This window comes from Schistocerca nitens, chromosome 5, assembly GCF_023898315.1.
Source record: "Schistocerca nitens isolate TAMUIC-IGC-003100 chromosome 5, iqSchNite1.1, whole genome shotgun sequence".
NCBI lineage: Eukaryota > Metazoa > Arthropoda > Insecta > Orthoptera > Acrididae > Schistocerca > Schistocerca nitens.
In genome coordinates this window covers 512477945-512496786 of record NC_064618.1, presented here as the reverse complement: position 1 = coordinate 512496786, position 18842 = coordinate 512477945, and the positions used below count along the sequence as shown (strand labels likewise).

Below are 18842 nucleotides of genomic sequence, written 5' to 3'. Positions count from 1 at the left end.
AAAGCAGATCAGCAGTGTTTTGATCTTTGATTTGCTCATTTGAGCTTTTTTTGGTTGTGTGTGCTACTTTTCACTTTGCCACTTTGTCCTGTGATCCTACTCAAAAATCCAGGATTCATTACCTGTTACCACACATGACTTAACCATTCGCGGTCGTTGGTAATACACTGAAGGAGGTCAGTGCACACGTTTTTTCGATAGTCCTGCTTGGTTGTGGGGTTTTTAGGCATGATTTTTGCACAAACCTCTGGTAGGCACAAAACGTCAGTCAAAATGTGATGTATGGTAAAAGTGTTTTAAGTTTAACAGTCACCCATCATCCTTATTGTTAAACATTGGTCTGATCTCACAGGAGCACTCACAGGTTTGACATTTTTGTCGGTTTTTTAAGTTGAAGGTCTCCCTGCGCAAGGTTCACCTTCAACATGTTTTCAGCCTTCCAAAAATGATTTGTGCCAGCGAAAAACTTATGCTATCGATAAAGAATGTTTCCCATAGTCGTGTTTAAACTTTTTGAAGGTCACACTTGTGTACTCCCCAAATTTAACACAAAACTTAGGATGTATCGTTGCTCTGAATCCGGCTGTTCCATTTTCGTAACACACAACAGAAACACAACTCCCCCAGTGCCGCTCTCAAAAATCAAGTGGTGTATGTATGGAGTTGAACTTTGACTGAGCATCTGGAAGAGATGAGCACATCGCTTTGTACAAGTAGAATAACACAGCACTGCCAAGTCAGTCACAGTGTTGTCAGTCTCATTACTTTTCTCACACACTTCGTGCACTGTCATACTACATCACCCCTGATCCAGTGATTGAAAACTTTTTTAGTCAGCAGTCTTCTGACAAATTCCTCTCCTGTGCATACTTTTTCATTCTCACTGTAGCAGATGCAATCTATGTCCTCAGTTATTTGTTGGATACATTCCAGTCTGTGTTTTCCTCTATAGTTTTTGCCCTCTACATAGCACTATCAAAATAATTCATGTGTTTCATTGTTCACATAATGCAAAAACCAAATTTCTTTTCTCACTCTTTACACAGCATACACAAATTGAGGTAAACACCTTGTCATTTCTCTCTCTCTCTCTCTCTCTCTCTCTCTCTCTCTCTCTTCTAAATTCTATACCCAATGAGTTTACATAATAATATTACATCCATACAAATATTTTTCAAGCTGCCTCTAATGATTCATTGATTATCATTAAATAATTCATTCATTCCTTCATTCACAAAGCTTGTTCTATGAAGCCGACTATGAACTGTCTAAAGACTATCATACTGAAATACACTGCTAAAAAAAGTTAGTAATCCCTTTGAGAATTTGTTGTAGAAACAGTGGAGTACATGAAATGATTATATATCAGTAGCTCAAATGGTTGAGAGGTACCAGATGTGGTCCGATACTAAAACACCCATATTTACGCAGTGTAGCACTGCATCCACTGATTGTGGTATGTGTTTAATCGTACAAGTGGTGAATACTGTGTTCAAGCACATTAATCTACCATACTCGACCTGTTTGTTTAGCACTGTAAGAATTGGGATTGAATGAGTTGTGTGAGTTACGGAACAGCATATCAACCTCTTGTTACAATAACAACAGAACTCAAATACAATCAGTTGACTGTAGGAAGATTGAGCGTGTCTCTGTGGCAAGGTGTATGCTTGTTCGACATGTTTGCAAAACACTGATCCTTATGGCCACAGGCATTCCTTTTTCAAGAATAGACACAGTACTTCGCTAGCTATACAGCCACACCATGTACTGGTAGGCTATATTGAAACCATTAACTGTGCATCTACTCTCCCCCAGGGTTCATATACTGTCACTGGTTCAAAGTTGACACTGTCTTTCTGGATGTTTAGGTATGTTTTTTAGCAGTGTAGTTAAAAAATATAAATAATATTAAAAACAATAATTTATAGCATGATTGGATTATGTTATAAGTTACTATAAGCAATGAAATACCTTTGTGGATGTTCTTTTATGTCAAACACATATTAAATTAAATGGTGTTACTAATATAAGCTACATTTTTAACTGTGAATTGAAAACAAACATGTCAGACATTTCAAGAATAATGTGTAAAAAAGAAAGAAATAAACTGTGCAGAAGCACAGTTTCAGCAATAAGAAGCTTGGAAACATTATTTTGAGCTTTCAGAAAATAAAACCGGTATTAAATGTTTCAAATTTTTACAGTGAATCTTTTGTAGCTTTAATAAAACTTACACTTAAACAGAAAGATACAAGTTCACTAAGTGTTCACCCTTTCTGGAACAGGTAATGGAAAGAATTTGTACACGTATGCAATTGACTGTAGCCTTATGTGATTGCCCCATATTTCTCAGGCTCATTGCGGGTGCCAAATAGCTATATGTGAGTTTTTCTCCTTTCTGTTTCTGTATTAAAGTGTACTAGATATTTATTATATGGCAGAAAATTTGCTGTAATAAATGCTTTCCTTAAAAATAAATTGAGAAAAAAAAAAGAAGGATAAATGTTTATGTGGGAAGTTGATCATACTAATCACAGGACACACATGCATTATTACACTCATTGCCCTGAAATATTGCATCAGTGCAGGGGCAAGACATTAGAGTAAATACTTTGACACAAAAATGGAAACTCGTAATAAATTATAGACAAGGTGCGCCAACATATTAAATTAACTGTACACTGTAGATCCCACAGAGACACGTTTCCATGTGTAAAAAGAAATTTAAGGTGTATTTTATTTAAGCACAATACAATAGAATCGTATAACACTACAATATGTTAGAAAAATGCTCTTTGCCAATGACCAAACAGTTATACAGAAGGCAGAAAATGCCCTCCAATCTGCAATACATCACCTAAATCAAATAAGTAAGAATTGTGGTATCTTCTAAAAATTTTAGTGAACACAACTAAAGTAATGGCCTTCAGAAGAAAATTTACAGTACACCCCAAAATAGTAAAATAATCAATGGTACAATCGTTCTGTTGATAAGTGGCACATTTGCAGCCATTAGGCTGCAGTACTAGGTATGATTATGAAAAATATGTTACAAATAAATTAAATAATCTTCAAAATATGTTGTTGTCGGTCTTGAGTCTAAAGACTGGTGTGATGCAGCTCTAGATGCTACTCTATCCTCTGCAAGCCTCTTCATCTCAAGTAGCTTCTGCAGCCTACATCCTTCTTAATCTGCTTTAGTGTATTCGTCTCTTGGTCTCCCTCTACGGTTTTTATCCTCCACGCTTCCCCTAAATTAGTGATCCCTTGATGCCTCAGAATGTGCCCTACCAACCAGTCGCCTCTGCTTCTTCTAGACGAATTGTGCCACAATTTCCTCTTTTCCCCAATTCTATTCAGTACCACCTCATTACTTACATGATCTACCCATCTAATCTCCAGCATTCTTCTGTAGCACCACATTTCAAAAGCTTCTTTTCTTTTCTTGTCTAAACTATTCATTCTCCATGTTTCACTGCCATACATTGCAACATTCCATACAAATACTTTCAGAAAAGACTTCCTGACACTTTATTCTATATTCAATGTTAACAAATTTCTCTTCCTCAGAAACGCTTTCCTTGCCATAGCGAGTCTACATTTTATATCCACTCTACTTCGACCATCATCAATTATTTTTCTTCCCAAAGAGCAAAACTCATCTGCTACTTTAATTGTCTCATTTTCTAATCTAATTCCCTCACCTTCACCTGATTTAATTCGACTACATTCCATTATCCTCATTTTGCTTTTGTTGATGTTCGTCTTATATTCTACTTTCAAGACACTGTCCATTCCGTTCAACCGAACTTCCAAGTCCTGTAATATCTCTGGCAGAATTACAGAGTCAATAACAAACCTCAAAGTTTTTATTTCTTCTCCGTGGATTTCAATTCCTACTCCAAATTTTTCATTTGTTTCCTTTACTGCTTGCTCAATATACAGATTGAATAACATCAGGAACAGGCTACAACCCTGCCTCAAAGTTTTTGACAATGTTGACTGACATATTCTCTTTCAAATTCTGAAGGTGACAGGGGTAAACTACAAGGAGTGAAAGACTATTTACATTTAGTATAGTAACCAGATGGCAGTTATAAGAGTCAAGGGGCATGAAAGGGAAGCAGTGGTTGGGAAGGGAGTGAGGCAGGGTTGTAGCCTGTCCCTGATGTTATTCAATCTGGGAATTTGTGTTAGTATTTTGCAACTGTAACTTACTAAACTGATAGTTAGGTAATTTTCACAATTGTCGACACCTGCCTTATTTGGGATTGCAATTATTATATTCTTCTTGAAGTCTAAAGGTATTCGCCTGTCTCGTATGCCTTGCTCACTAGATGCAAGAGTTTTGTCATGCCTGGCTCTCCCAAAGCTATCAGTAGTTCCAATGGAATGTTGTCTGCTCCCAGGGCTTGTTTCAACTTACGTCTTTCAGTGCTCTGCCATATTCTTCATGCAATATCATATCTCCTATTTCATCTTCATCTATGTCCTCTCCAATTTCCATAATATTGCCCTCAAGTACATTGCCCTCCCTCATGAACCATGGACCTTGCCGTTGGTGGGGAGGCTTGCGTGCTTCAGCGATACAGATGGCCGTACCGTAGGTGCAACCACAACGGAGGGGTATCTGTTGAGAGGCCAGACAAACGCATGGTTCCTGAAGAGGGGCAGCAGCCTTTTCAGTAGTTGCAGGGGCAATAGTCTGGATGATTGACTGATCTGGCTTTGTAACAATAACCAAAACGGCCTTGCTGTGCTGGTACTGTGAACGGCTGAAACAAGGGGAAAATACAGCCGTAATTTTTCCCGAGGGCATGCAGCTTTACTGTATGGTTAAAAGATGATGGTGTCCTCTTGGGTAAAATATTCCAGAGGTAAAATAGTCCCCCATTCGGATCTCCGGGCGGGGGCTACTCAAGAGGACGTTGTTATCAGGAGAAAGAAAACTGGCGTTCTACGGATCAGAGCGTGGAATGTCAGATCCCTTAATCGAGCAGGTAGGTTAGAAAATTTAAAAAGGGAAATGGATAGGTTAAAGTTAGATATAGTGGGAATTAGTGAAGTTCGGTGGCAGGAGGAACAAGACTTTTGGTCAAGTGAATACAGGGTTATAAATACAAAATCGAATAGAGGTAATGCAGGAGTAGGTATAATAATGAATAAAAAAAATAGGCGTGCGGGTAAGCTACTACAAACAACATAGTGAACGCATTATTGTGGCCAAGATAGACACGAAGCCCACGCCTACTACAGTAGTACAAGTTTACATGCCAACTAGCTCTGCAGATGATGAAGAAATTGATGAAATGTATGATGAGATAAAAGAAATTATTCAGATAGTGAAGGGAGACGAAAATTTAATAGTCATGGGTGACTGGAATTCGAGTGTAGGAAAAGGGAGAGAAGGAAACATAGTAGGTGAATATGGATTGGGGCTAAGAAATGAAAGAGGAAGCCGTCTGGTAGAATTTTGCACAGAGTATAACTTAATCATAGCTAACACTTGGTTCAAGAATCATAAAAGAAGGCTGTATACATGGAAGAATCCCGGAGATACTAAAGGGTATCAGATAGATTATATAATGGTAAGACAGAGATTTGGGAACCAGATTTTAAATTGTAAGACATTTCCAGGGGCAGATGTGGACTCTGACCACAATCTATTGGTTATGAACTGCAGATTAAAATTGAAGAAACTGCAAAAAGGTGGGAATTTAAGGAGATGGGACCTGGATAAGCTGACTAAACCAGAGATTGTACAGAGTTTCAGGGAAAGCATAAGGGAACAACTGACAGTAGTGGGGGAAAGAAGTACAGTAGAAGAAGAATGGGTAGCTCTGAGGGATGAAGTAGTGAAGGCAGCAGAGGATCATGTAGGTAAAAAGACGAGGGCTAGTAGAAATCCTTGGGTAACAGGAGAGATATTGAATTTAATTGATGAAAGGAGAAAATATAAAAATACGGTAAATGAAGCAGGCAAAAAGGAATACAAACGTCTCAAAAATGAGATCGACAGGAAGTGCAAAATGGCTAAGCAGGGATGGCTAGAGGACAAATGTAAGGATGTAGAGGCTTGTCTCACTAGGGGTAAGATAGATACTGCCTACAGGAAAATTAAAGAGACCTTTGGAGAGAAGAGAACCACTTGTATGAATATCAAGAGCTCAGATGGCAACCCAGTTCTAAGCAAAGAAGGGAAGGCAGAAAGGTGGAAGGAGTATATAGAGGGTTTATACAAGGGCGATGTACTTGAGGACAATATTATAGAAATGGAATAGCATGTAAATGAAGATGGAATGGGAGGTGCGATACTGCGTGAAGAGTTTGACAGAGCATTGAAAGACCTGAGCCGAAACAAGGCCCCGGGAGTAGACAACATTCCACTAGAACTACTGACTGCCTAGGGAGAGCCAGTCCTGACAAAACTCTACCATCTGGTGAGCAAGATGTATGAGACAGGTGAAATACCCTCAGACTTCAAGAAGAATATAATAATTCCAATCCCAAAGAAAGCATGTGTTGACAGATTTGAAAATTACCGAACTATCAGTTTAATAAGTCACAGCTGCAAAATACTAACACGAATTCTTTACAGACGAATGGAAGAACTGATAGAAGCGGACCTTGGGGAAGATCAGTTTGGATTCCGTAGAAATATTGGAACACGTGAGGCAATACTGACCTTAAGACTTATCTTAGAAGAAAGATTAAGGAAAGGCAAACCTACGTTTCTAGCATTTGTAGACTTAGAGAAAGCTTTTGACAATGTTGACTGGAATACTCTCTTCCAAATTCTAAAGGTGGCAGAGGTAAAATACAGGGAGCGAAAGGCTATTTACAATTTGTACAGAAACCAGATGGCAGTTATGAGTCGAGGGGCATGAAAGGGAAGCAGTGGTTGGGAAGGGAGCGAGACAGGGTTGTAGCCTCTCCACGATGTTATTCAATCTGTATATTGAGCAATCAGTAAAGGAAATAAAAGAAAAATTCGGAGTAGGTATTAAAATCCATGGAGAAGAAATAAAAACTTTGAGGTTCGCCGATGACATTGTAATTCTGTCAGAGACAGCAAAGGACTTGGAAGAGCAGTTGAACGGAATGGACAGTGTCTTGAAAGGAGGATATAAGATGAACATCAACAAAAGTAAAACGAGGATCATGGAATGTAGTCGAATTAAGTCGGGTGATGCTGAGGGAATTAGATTAGGAAATTAGACACTTAAAGTAGTAAAGGAGTTTTACTATTTGGGGAGCAAAATAACTGATGATGGTCGAAGTAGAGAGGATATAAAATGTAGACTGGCAATGGCAAGGAAAGCGTTTCTGAAGAAGAGAAATTTGTTAACATCGAGTATAGATTTAAGTGTCAGGAAGTCGTTTCTGAAAGTATTTGTATGGAGTGTAGCCATGTATGGAAGTGAAACATGGACGATAAATAGTTTGGACAAGAAGAGAATAGAAGCTTTCAAAATGTGGTGCTACAGAAGAATGCTGAAGATTAGATGGGTAGATCACATAACTAATGAGGAGGTATTGAATAGAATTGGGGAGAAGAGGAGTTTGTGGCACAACTTGACGAGAAGAAGGGATCGGTTGGTAGGACATGTTCTGAGGCATCAAGGGATCACAAATTTAGCATTGGAGGGCTGCGTGGAGGGTAAAAATCGTAGAGGGAGGCCAAGAGATGAATACACTAAGCAGATTCAGAAGGATGTAGGTTGCAGTAGGTACTGGGAGATGAAGAAACTTGCACGGGATAGCGTAGCATGGAGAGCTGCATCAAACCAGTCTCAGGACTGAAGACCACAACAACAAGTACATTGCTCTTGTAGAGACCCTCTATATACTCCTTCCACCTTTCTGCTTTCCCCTCTTTGCTTAGGACTGGTGTTCCATCAGAGCTTTTCTTATTCATACTGGTGGTTCTCTTTTCTCCAAAGGTCTCTTTAATTTTCCTGTCGGCAGTATCTGTCTTATCTCTGTTCTCCAGCCATCACTGCTTAGCCATTTTGCACTTTCTGTCAATCTCATTTTTGAGACATTTATATTCCTTTTTCCCTCTTCATTCACTGAACTTTTATATTTTCTTCTTTCATCAATTAAATTCAATATCTCATCTGTTACCCAAGGATTTCTACTAGCCCTCATCATTTTACCGCCTGGATCCTCTGCTGCCCTCACTATTTCATCTCACAGAGCTACCTATTCGTCTTCAACTATTTCTTTCCCCTGTTCTTGTTAATCCTTCCTTAATGCTCTCTCTGAAACTCTCTACAACCTCTGCTTCTTTCAATTTATCCAGGTCCCATCTCCTTATAGTCCTCCCTTTTTGCAGTTTCTTCTATTTTAACTTACAGTTCATAACCAATAAATTGTGGGCAGAGTACACATCTGCCCCTGGAAATGTATTACGATTTAAACCTGGTTCCTAAATTTGTCTTACTATTATATAATCTATCTGAAACCTTCCAGTGTCTCCAGGCCTCTTCCACTTATACAACCTTCTTTCATTATTCTTAAACCAAGTGTTAGCTATGATTAAGTTTGTGCAAAATTGTACCAGATGGCTTCCTCTTTTATTCCTTACACCCAGTCCATGTTCACCTACTACTCTGCCTTCTCTTCCTTTTCCTACCATTGAATTCCAGTCCCCCATGGGACATATATGTGGCACAATATATTCAACGCAGGATGACAGTACAGAGAAGTATACAGATCTAAAATTTCGCAATGTAATGACTACTTCAGTTGTAAAATATGGAAGCATATCTTGGACATTAGTTAAGGTGGTCAGAAAAAGAATATAGGCAGCCAAAATGAAATTTTTAAGGAAAGTGTAAGAGACTAAATATGAAACAATATTACAACAGAAAGACCTTTTTACTGAATAAATGCAAAAATAGAGTAAGGATATATAAAATGGGAACAACAGAATTAGGGGAAACAGATCAGTTAAAGAAGTAATCAATTGGGAAAGAGAGATGTAGGACAACTGAGAAACTGATGGCTACAGTGAGGACGGCAGGCTGTGAAACGGAGAAGAAGATGATAAATTACAGTAAGAAGTTATAATAAAACGTATCTTATTTGACCTAATTTTTAAGAAACTCTTTACATATTCTCTTCATTGGAGGAGAAAAAGTTGCTCAAATGGAAATTTCTAACTAATTCTTAATTCTATTTCCCATAAGTCTTCAATATACTCTAGCAAGTTGTTGAAAACGTGTATTCAGAGATATATGACTTTGTTCAGAACAAATGTTATACACTTGAAATAATATTCAGACTGTTTTTACTCATGGTATTGTGTGGCTCTTTGTAGTATTTATTCAGTGATGAGGAAAGTGAATTACTTACAATGACACATGACGTTATTGAGTAGGGTAAGGTTGGGTTAATCCGACTGGGTGTGTAAACCCGACCACCCTCTATTTGTGAGAAACAGCAAAGCGGAGCGATTTCGCATTAGCGTTACCATGCAGAGCGTTCAAAATAACAAAGATGTCACCTTGACAGCTTAGCCGCATTTGACATTTAGACACTCAAAAGATAAGTGTGTTTTCAATTGTTTCAATTTCATTTTTGTGCAAATTGCATCACTCGATTTACCTTATTAAATAAAATGATTGCAAAACAAACGGTAAGTGATTTTGTAGTGCATTTAGTGACCTATTCAGTGTATGTATCATTTTTGTTGGAAATTTCATGTATATTCTTTTCTATGTGTGTTAAATGAGAAATGGCATGACGGGGTAAATCCGACCTCTTATTTTTTATCGTTTATGTGTATGGAATTATTTATTTATGGAAACAAAGTGAATTTTTGTTTAATTTTTGGAAAATGGTATGAAATTACAAACGAAAAATGACAAAACCCAATCAAAACAATATTCGCCGAGCAGTTGCTGCAACGCAAATGGGAATGTCTTTATGAGCTGATGCTCGTGATTTTAATATTCCGAGACCAACATTGCTGTTGCACTCCATGCAATGAAATCATCTTTTTTCAATTAAAATTTACATTCATTTAACTTTCAGTACATTTAGTACTTGAAACACTGTTATTTTTTTAATACATTTTGTTCATTTATGTAAAAAAACACAATTTCTTGTAATTATTTAAAAAAACCATTCATTTAGAACTATTTCTTTGCAAAATCAGCCAGACAGATAGAGGGTTGGATTTACCCCACCATATTTGCAAATGGCAAAAATGGACGTTTCTTAAAATACGGATATCTCAAAAACTATTCATGGAATAACCAAACTATTTTGCAAACAGTTGCTCCTTTATATTACCTATAATTTAACATATATAATGTTAAGATTCGGCCTCAGATAAGCGTTTTATAGCCACAAGAAATTGCTGTGTCGGATTTACCCCACCTTACGCTATATGTGCTGCGGAACAATAGTCTGAAACTGATGGCTTTGTATCCCATTTCTCAAAAATCCGTAACTCATTAGGTATTGTAAATAACCATCTGTTTTGATTTCTTTTAAACTTTTGTGGCTGTAACCATGTGCACCAAAAACGGTAAAGTAAGCCACTTCATTAACTATAGGATGTGAGTTTTGAAAGTGAGTTATCAGTCTGCCTGAAATCCCAAAAAAAATTATCATCATCTACTCTGTGGATTAAATGAATTATCATTATGGTGATATCCTGTAAAAAGACGGAATTTATTCTATCAAACATAGTCAGAATGTAATGTCAATTAATTTGTTGATATTTTTGAATATTTCAGTAGGTCTTATTTCAGTAAGAGAACAACTACCTTATTTTCCTTTTATTTCAGTAAGAGAACAACTACCTTCTTTTTCTCAGTATGTACCAACTCTGTGATGGAATTTGCATTATTACTCGAAACATGGGAATCAAGATGGAAGCCACTGGCACCTCAAGCTTGATTTCCTCAAATTGGTAATCCTAAACATCGTCAAAATAAAAATCTCATCTTGTCAGAGATACACTATTTACATTTAGTGTGTATCATACCTCCAATTCCTGTAAGGGATAATTCATGCAATTTGATCCCTCGTATCTGTAGGACTTCCAGAATGCCTATACTCACCAAGGGACAGTAGCAACATGCGTATAGTCATTTGCTCAAATGACATGACTTGTTGCCTGCACACTGAGCAAGGAACAGACATTTTGAGTTTGTTCTGTGGTTTACAAATCTCTAAAAGCAGACAAGCAGGTTATATTAGGCTGTGAACGTCAAAAAAATTCCAGATGTAGTAATAAAAGTTAAGACTATTTCCCTATTTTTTGGGTCACAAATTGATATTCTTGGAATTTTTAAAGGTGTTTCAGAGTTACCCCCATCTTGAAAAACACCTCATAATACTGTTTCAGATGCATTTTTCCCCCTACATTGCCCTGCCTGAAAAATATTTCTACATCTACATCTTTATGGATACTCTACAAATCATACCTAAGTGCCTGGCAGAGGGTTCATTAAACCACCTTCACAATAATTCTCTATTATTCTACTCTCAAACAGTGCATGGAAAAAACAAACACCTATATCTTTCCAAGTGAGCTCTGATTTCCCTTATTTTATGTCAGCATCGACAAAATATTTTTGCATTCGAAGGAGAAAGTTTGTGATTGAAATTTTGTGAGAAGATCCTGCCGCAGTGAAAAATGCCTTTGATTTAATGATGTCGACCACAAATCCTGTATCATATCCATAACACTCTCTCCTCTATTTCTTGATAATACAAAATGTGCTGCTCTTCTTTGAACTTTCTCAATGTATTCCATTAATACTATCTGGTAGGCATCCCACACCACAAAGCAGTATTCCAAAAGAGGACGGTCAAGTGTAGCATAGGCAGTCTCTTTAACAGATTTGCTGCATCTTGTAAATGTTTTGCCAATAAAACACAGTCTTTGGTTCGCCTTCCCCACACCACACAGCAGTATTCCAAAAGAGGACGGTCAAGTGTAGCATAGGCAGTCTCTTTAACAGATTTGTTGCATCTTGTAAGTGTTTTGCCAATAAAACACATCTTTGGTTCACCTTCCCCACAACATTTTCTGTGTGTTCTCCCTCAAATAAGTTGTTTGTAATGTAATTCCTAGGTATTTAGTTGAATTTAGGACCTTTAGATTTGATTGATTTATTGTGTAACTGAAGTTTAACAGATCCCTTTTAGCACTCATGTGGATGACCTCGCACTTTTCATTATTTAGGGTTAATTGCCAATTTTTGCACCGTACAGGTAACTTTTCTAAATCATTTTTCAATTTGTTTTGGTCTTATGATGACTTCACTAGACGATAAACAACATCATCTGCGAACAACCTAAAACGGCTGCTACTAAATCATTTATATAGATGAGGAACAGTAGAGGGCCTTGTAACACTACCTTGGGGAACACTAGAAATCACTTCTGTTTTACTCAATGACTATCTGTCAATTACTACAATCAATGCTCTCTCTGATAGGAAATCACAAATCCAGTCTCATAACTGAGGCAATATTCCATAAGCATATAATTTGATTAGAACCAGCTCGTGAGGTACAGTGTCAAAAGCCTTCTGGAAGTCTAGAAATAAGGAGTCAATCTGAAATCCTTTGTTGATAGCACTCAACACTTTGTGCGAGTAAAGAGCTAGTTGTGTTTTACAAGTGCAAAGTTTTCTAAATCCGTGTTGATTGTTTGTGAATAGACTGTTTACTTCTAGGTATTTAATAATGTTCGAACACAATAACATATTATGTTCCAAAATCCTGCCGCATATCGATGCTAATGATATGGACCTGTAATGTAGTGGTTATTCCTATTGACTTTCTTGAATATTGGTGTGACCTGTGCAACTTTCCAGTCTTTGGGTACAGATCTTTCATTGAGTCTTGTATATGATTGTCAAGTAAGGAGCTAATGCATCAGCGTACTCTGAAATGAAACTAACTTGTATACAGTTTGGACTGGAAGACTTGCTTTTGTTAATTGATTTAAGTTGCTTCACTACTTAAGAGAATAGAAGCTTTTGAAATGTGGTGCTACAGAAGAATGCTGAAGATAAGGTGGGTAGATCACGTAACTAATGAGGAGGTATTGAATAGGATTGGGGAGAAGAGAAGTTTGTGGCACAACTTGAGTAGAAGAAGGGATCGGTTGGTAGGACATGTTTTGAGGCATCAAGGGATTGCAAATTTAGCATTGGAGGGCAGCGTGGAGGGGAAAAATCGTAGAGGGAGACCAAGAGATCAATACACTAAGCAGATTCAGAAGGATGTAGGTTGCAGTAGGTACTGGGAGATGAAGAAGCTTGCACAGGATAGAGTAGCATGGAGAGCTGCATCAAACCAGTCTCAGGACTGAAGACCACAACAACAACAGCACTACTTAAGTTATTCATGTTGGCAGCTTTTCTTGATTTAAATTCTGGAATATTTACTTTATCTTCTTTGGTGAAGAAATTTCAGAAGGCTGTGTTTAGTAACCCTGCTTTAGCAGCATTGCCATTGCTATCACGCAGAAAAGGCATTGGTTGTGTCTTGCCGCTAACATACTTCACATATGACCATAATCTCTCTGGACTTTTTCCAGGTTTAGAGATAATGTTTTGTTGTGGACACTATTATAAGCATCTTGCACTGAAGTCTGTGCTAAATTTCAAGCTTCTGTAAAAGATCAATCATGGGGATTTTGCGTTTGTTTAAATTTGGCTTGCTTTTCTCGTTGTTTCTGCAACAGTGTTTGGACCTGTTTGGTTTACCAAGGGGGATCGTTTGTTAATTTATTCCATCATTTGTTAATTTATTTGGTATAAATCTCTCAATTGCTGTTGATACTATTTCTTTGAATTCAAGCCACATCTGTTCTACACTCTCGTTTTTGTCAGTTTGGTAGGAGTGAAGAATCTCTCTCAGGAAGGCGTCAAGCAAATCTGTTTCGTCCCCCCCCCCCTTTTTATTTTTATCTTTTTTTAAATAGGTAAATGGTTCACTTAACTATCAGAAGTTATGATCACTTAACTATCAGAAGTTATGATATGGTGTAAAGAGATTTGTCCAGTAATTCAAATTATAGTAATGAAATGCCACACCCTGGTTCCACATCATACAGAGGCTCTTAATCTAACTGATGAAGGTTTTTAGAACTCTAACATTAATTGTTCTGCAAGTTCAAGCACCTCAATAAATGCAAACATGCTACATCAGAAGAAAGAACATTTCAGGATCAATCTCTCCATCATGCTCCAACTGCAATAGCCTTGTAAGATGTCGATTTGTGTTTGTGCAGAGTTATGTGAGATGCTACTGACACACACATCTGAAGTTCTAAATGGTACAGTGACATTTTCTGACTTATTGCCAGGGGCATTCCAAACTCAACTAGTTTATTCTCAGCTCAAAGTAATATATCAGCTGCCACATTCTTATCAATGGGCAGAATATTCATAGAGTACTTGCATTATATATGAAACATTTTGTATTCCCAATGCCTACAACAGCTCTGACAATTTGGTGACATTCACCATAAACAAAAATAATATCCATTGTATAAGTCCAAATAGCTTATCGAGCAAGTTGTCTGATCACTAAAACAGCATAGTACAGACACAAGGTCTCCGAGCCTCCAGGTGAAATTATAAAACATACCTGACTGAATTGTTTGCATAAACTTTTAGAGTAGTGTAGACATCTGCAGGACCTCTTCTGCTTCATGAAGTTCCATCATAATGGAGGACAAGACCAGGAACATGGATATGAAATATTTTTATTTTTTCCAATATCCATCATAGTCGCACTAATAGTCATCTTTTTGTGGTGACTAGTTTCAGACCATCACATCCATTTCCAAACCATAACCCACAAAACATTTTATAGTGCTAACGATGGTAAAATTACAATGTACTTCCACAATTGCACATATAATTTGAATGTTACATAAATCATTACAAAACATTTCATCCATGCAATACGTTTTATATATGTTAAAACATAAGTGTAATTGTGTAGTCCACCATTGTATGTATGAGTAACAAATGTTCATATTCATCATTAGAAACCATTACTTCAGTACCAAATGTTAGACTGCATATGAATATGTAATATAATTTCCTTCCAATCGGACGCAGCAAACTGAAATGCTCTGCTACCCTAATCACCACATAACCTCTAAAGTGGTCACTAGTAGTGATATGCAACAGCCTCATATGTAATTGAAACATTAGTTACATTTTTAGTCAGTGGTATCAGACCACTTTTAACAGAACAAACCTTCATCACAACTAACAGTATTAAAAATATGAGAAAGTTGCCTATTCCGGTGAACATGTTATAAAAGTTGTAATGTCATACAGCGTGACCAAAACATGTCAGATGACAACGTCTGAATGTTTCAAAATTTTAAAATTTACGATGGGAGCTGGCCATAGCACGATGTGATGCAGGGATAAAAAATGGTGCTATTGAATGTAATAAAATAAATAAAAAATAAAATATAAAAAGGAAAAGAACTGATTGGGTTTGGGCACATCATATTGTGGTATTGCTTTGGTTTTATTATAATGTGTGATGTACTGTAATTATGTATGTAAAAATTGGTAAATGATTGATATTAATTGTAGCAGTTGTCACAAACGTTTGTGTTGTTAAAATGATCTGATGCTACTGACTAAAAATGTAATTAACATTTCAGTCACGTATGAGGCTGCTGCATATCAGTACTAGCGACCTCTACAGTGGCTATGAGGCGACTGGGGTGGCGCAGCATTTCAGCTCACTTCATTTGACTGGGAAGAAACAATATTATATACTCATATGAAGTCTAACATATGTATTCATATAGTCGTTTCCAATGATGAATATGAACATTTGTTACTGATATGCACATTGATGAGTTGTATGATTGCACTTACATTTGAAGTGCATAAAACATGTATTGCACAGATTAAATATTTTGTAACACTTTATATAACATTCAACTTATATGTACAATTGTGGAAGTACATTGTAATTTTACCTTTGTTAACACCATAAAATCTTTTATAGGCTATGGTTTGAAAATGGGCATGATGGTCCAAAACTAGTCACCACAAAGAGATGACTATTATCACATCTGTGAAGGGTACAGGAAAAAATAAAAATATCTTCTCCTGATGTTGGGGAAAGTGGTCTGCAGCACTATTTACCTCATTGTCATCTGGTAAAATTCCACAATTTGGGTGTCACTGAAGTCCTCTTCAAATGTAGCAAAAACCGCAGCTCGATACATTTGTGTGTTCTCAGTATATTTTGGGTGGCCTGTCTTAGCTGACCCTCACCCTATATAGATTATCCTATATTTTTGCACCATAGCAAATTGTAATGCAGTTTCAAATTTCCTATCAAGTGAAGTTATTTAATGTGAAAAGCCAGAAATGATAAGTTTTATATTCCTGTTTAGAATGAAGATACAATATAGTTGCAGAACAGTCCACACTTTATTACAGGAAAATTTTGTCAAACTGCATAGAACACAGAATTTTTCCATTCACTCTTGAGACAATTTATTTTACATTTGATATTTTTTGTTTTCATCATTTATAATGAATGAGAAAAATGTGTGTGTGTTTTAGACAATCCTCCATTTGTATTTGGTATACGGCACCTCTTATCTGTCTTTTGAATTTAAAATATTGATAGTAGCATTAATTATATTATCTTAAGTTCATATGTATACTGAGTTATGTATTCCATTTCATTTTTGTCTTTGCCATTGTAAGTTCCTGGTTTTGTGAAAGGAGAGAATTGAAGGTCATTATTTTTGTTCATTACATAGCAAACACCTACATTTAGGAGGAACATTAATGTTCACTGAAGTCAGAGAATAATGTAAACATGAAGCAACATTGTGTTCTTTCTATTTGTTGGACTCAGCAGTAAAATAAGTATGTTCTTAGGCTAGATTCAATTTGCTTCAAATTTCTGTAAAATTTGCAACACGTTATTGATAAAAGTCCCGAAACTAAATTAAAAAAAAAAAAAATTGTTATTGTCTGAAAACGAATTGAAGATGCAGATGTGTATGTATGATTTATTGTATTTGATTTGATTATTATTTTATGATTTATTTAGTGCTGAATTTTTTGTTCTAATTCATCTCTGATTTATCTATAGCTACAAAAGCAGATGCAGAACTGAAAAGTTCAGATGCTATTATCTCAGATGCGTCATGTCCGCCACAGATCCAGGAAAGAGCACGTGAATGGCATAAACCTCTTATTTCTACAACTTGGATCACACAGTGCCTCATCAATAGGGAAGTTTTAGCATTTGATGCCCTTCCTAACTTCAAATATGATTTTTCTGATTGAGTTGTATTATTAGTTTGAATTGATTCATTTTTACACGAACATTAGTGCAGTTTTATTTTGTTTTCAGTGTACCTGTATTTGTATACATGACAGCTTGTTACTATGAAAGCAAGAGGCATATTTTTTGTACATTTGTTGTATATGTGTTTCTTTTGGTATGTGTAGTCCAAGACTGATTTGAGATCTGAACTTATTGCAGACCATAAATTCATTTCAGGACTTGTTTTTTGTCTTTTTAGTTTATTTATAGAATCGTAGTACTATTCGTTCAGTGTGAGTATGTAAATGAATGTATATTCATTATGTTACTGTTGTGGGCTTTTGCTGTAAAGTCTTATCAGTGTTCTTTTATACTAATTTTATGCTTATATTGCATGGAAGATGAGCAATGAAAATAATGTTCATATTCGTATGAACTTTTATATATTGACTGTTATATTTTGTAAGTGTGTGTCATGAAAAAGATGAGGATTCAGATCACAGTATTAGTTGTTTTAAGTTACCAGTGTTTGCTGTGAATAGTCATGAAAAAATATACTTCTTTTGAAAGTGAGTAATTGTACTGTATGTTTTATTGTTATTGTGTCCTAATAAATAGGTGTGTCACAGTGAGTATGTTTAATGCAAGACTAAGCAATAGAAAGTCCTGGATGGAATAACAACAATATGGAAAGCATAGATTGCTACTCACCATGTACAGGAGCTGTTGGTTTGCAAACAGGCACAATGAAAAAGCAGGCTTTTTTCCATTGTGCCTGTTTCAACTCAAATTCTCCTCTATGTGGTGAGTAGCAATCTGTCCTTTCCATATTGTGTTGCACACAAGATTAATATCTTGCACATTATTTTCGCAATACAGTCTCTTGACAGAAAATTGTATTTGAAAATTACATATATATCGGGAAAGATATGAACTGCACATACTGCAGAAAAGTAATAATTTTTTAACGGTATTGTTACTCTACTTGTGTATAGATATAAATGAGCACTTCTAGTTGCTTGTCTGGAATAACTGTGAAGAAGATGAATGTGGACCAACACAATTCTTAAAACTAAAATAGTACAAATTTTCAGGGATGTTGATGTTTTTTTTGTGAAAAGTCTATGGTTGTCGGTTTAAAAGCATGAAAGAAAAATGATTGCTGCTCTATCTGCATTGATATATAAGGACACATGAAAATTCTCGATTTAAATGTGTCTTGCATTTCTGTTTTTTGTTTTAATAATATTGTTATAATAAAGTAGTAATAAATACATTTATCAGTATTTTATTTGTAGAAATTGCAACCTCTCTAATGGAAATTTGGTATTAAGAGTTTGGTCTCATTAACAATGATTATGCCCTATCCTAATAAATATTTTTAGAAACTGAAATACAGAGAACTGATGTTCCACAGTAATAATTATTTTATTGTTGTGAAAATAAATATTATTGCAGAAACCAGTACTGCTTAATTCAGTTTCTGTGTAAATGTCATCTGGTGTACATATAAAATTTTACAGTTACCATGAT

General features: G+C 36.2%; 1 protein-coding gene across 3 annotated transcripts in view; it reads left to right on the top strand.

Moving 5' to 3' along the window:
* Window positions 1-18494, top strand: part of LOC126259193 (TP53-binding protein 1-like) — a 359964-nt gene extending 341470 nt beyond the window's left edge. For all 3 annotated transcript variants that reach the window (XM_049955782.1, XM_049955783.1, XM_049955781.1), the window contains one exon: window positions 17133-18494. In XM_049955782.1, coding sequence (XP_049811739.1) covers window positions 17133-17329 — 197 coding nt within the window. In that variant the 3' untranslated portion in view covers window positions 17330-18494. The remainder of the gene's footprint in view (window positions 1-17132) is intronic.
* Window positions 18495-18842: the final 348 nt, after the last annotated feature.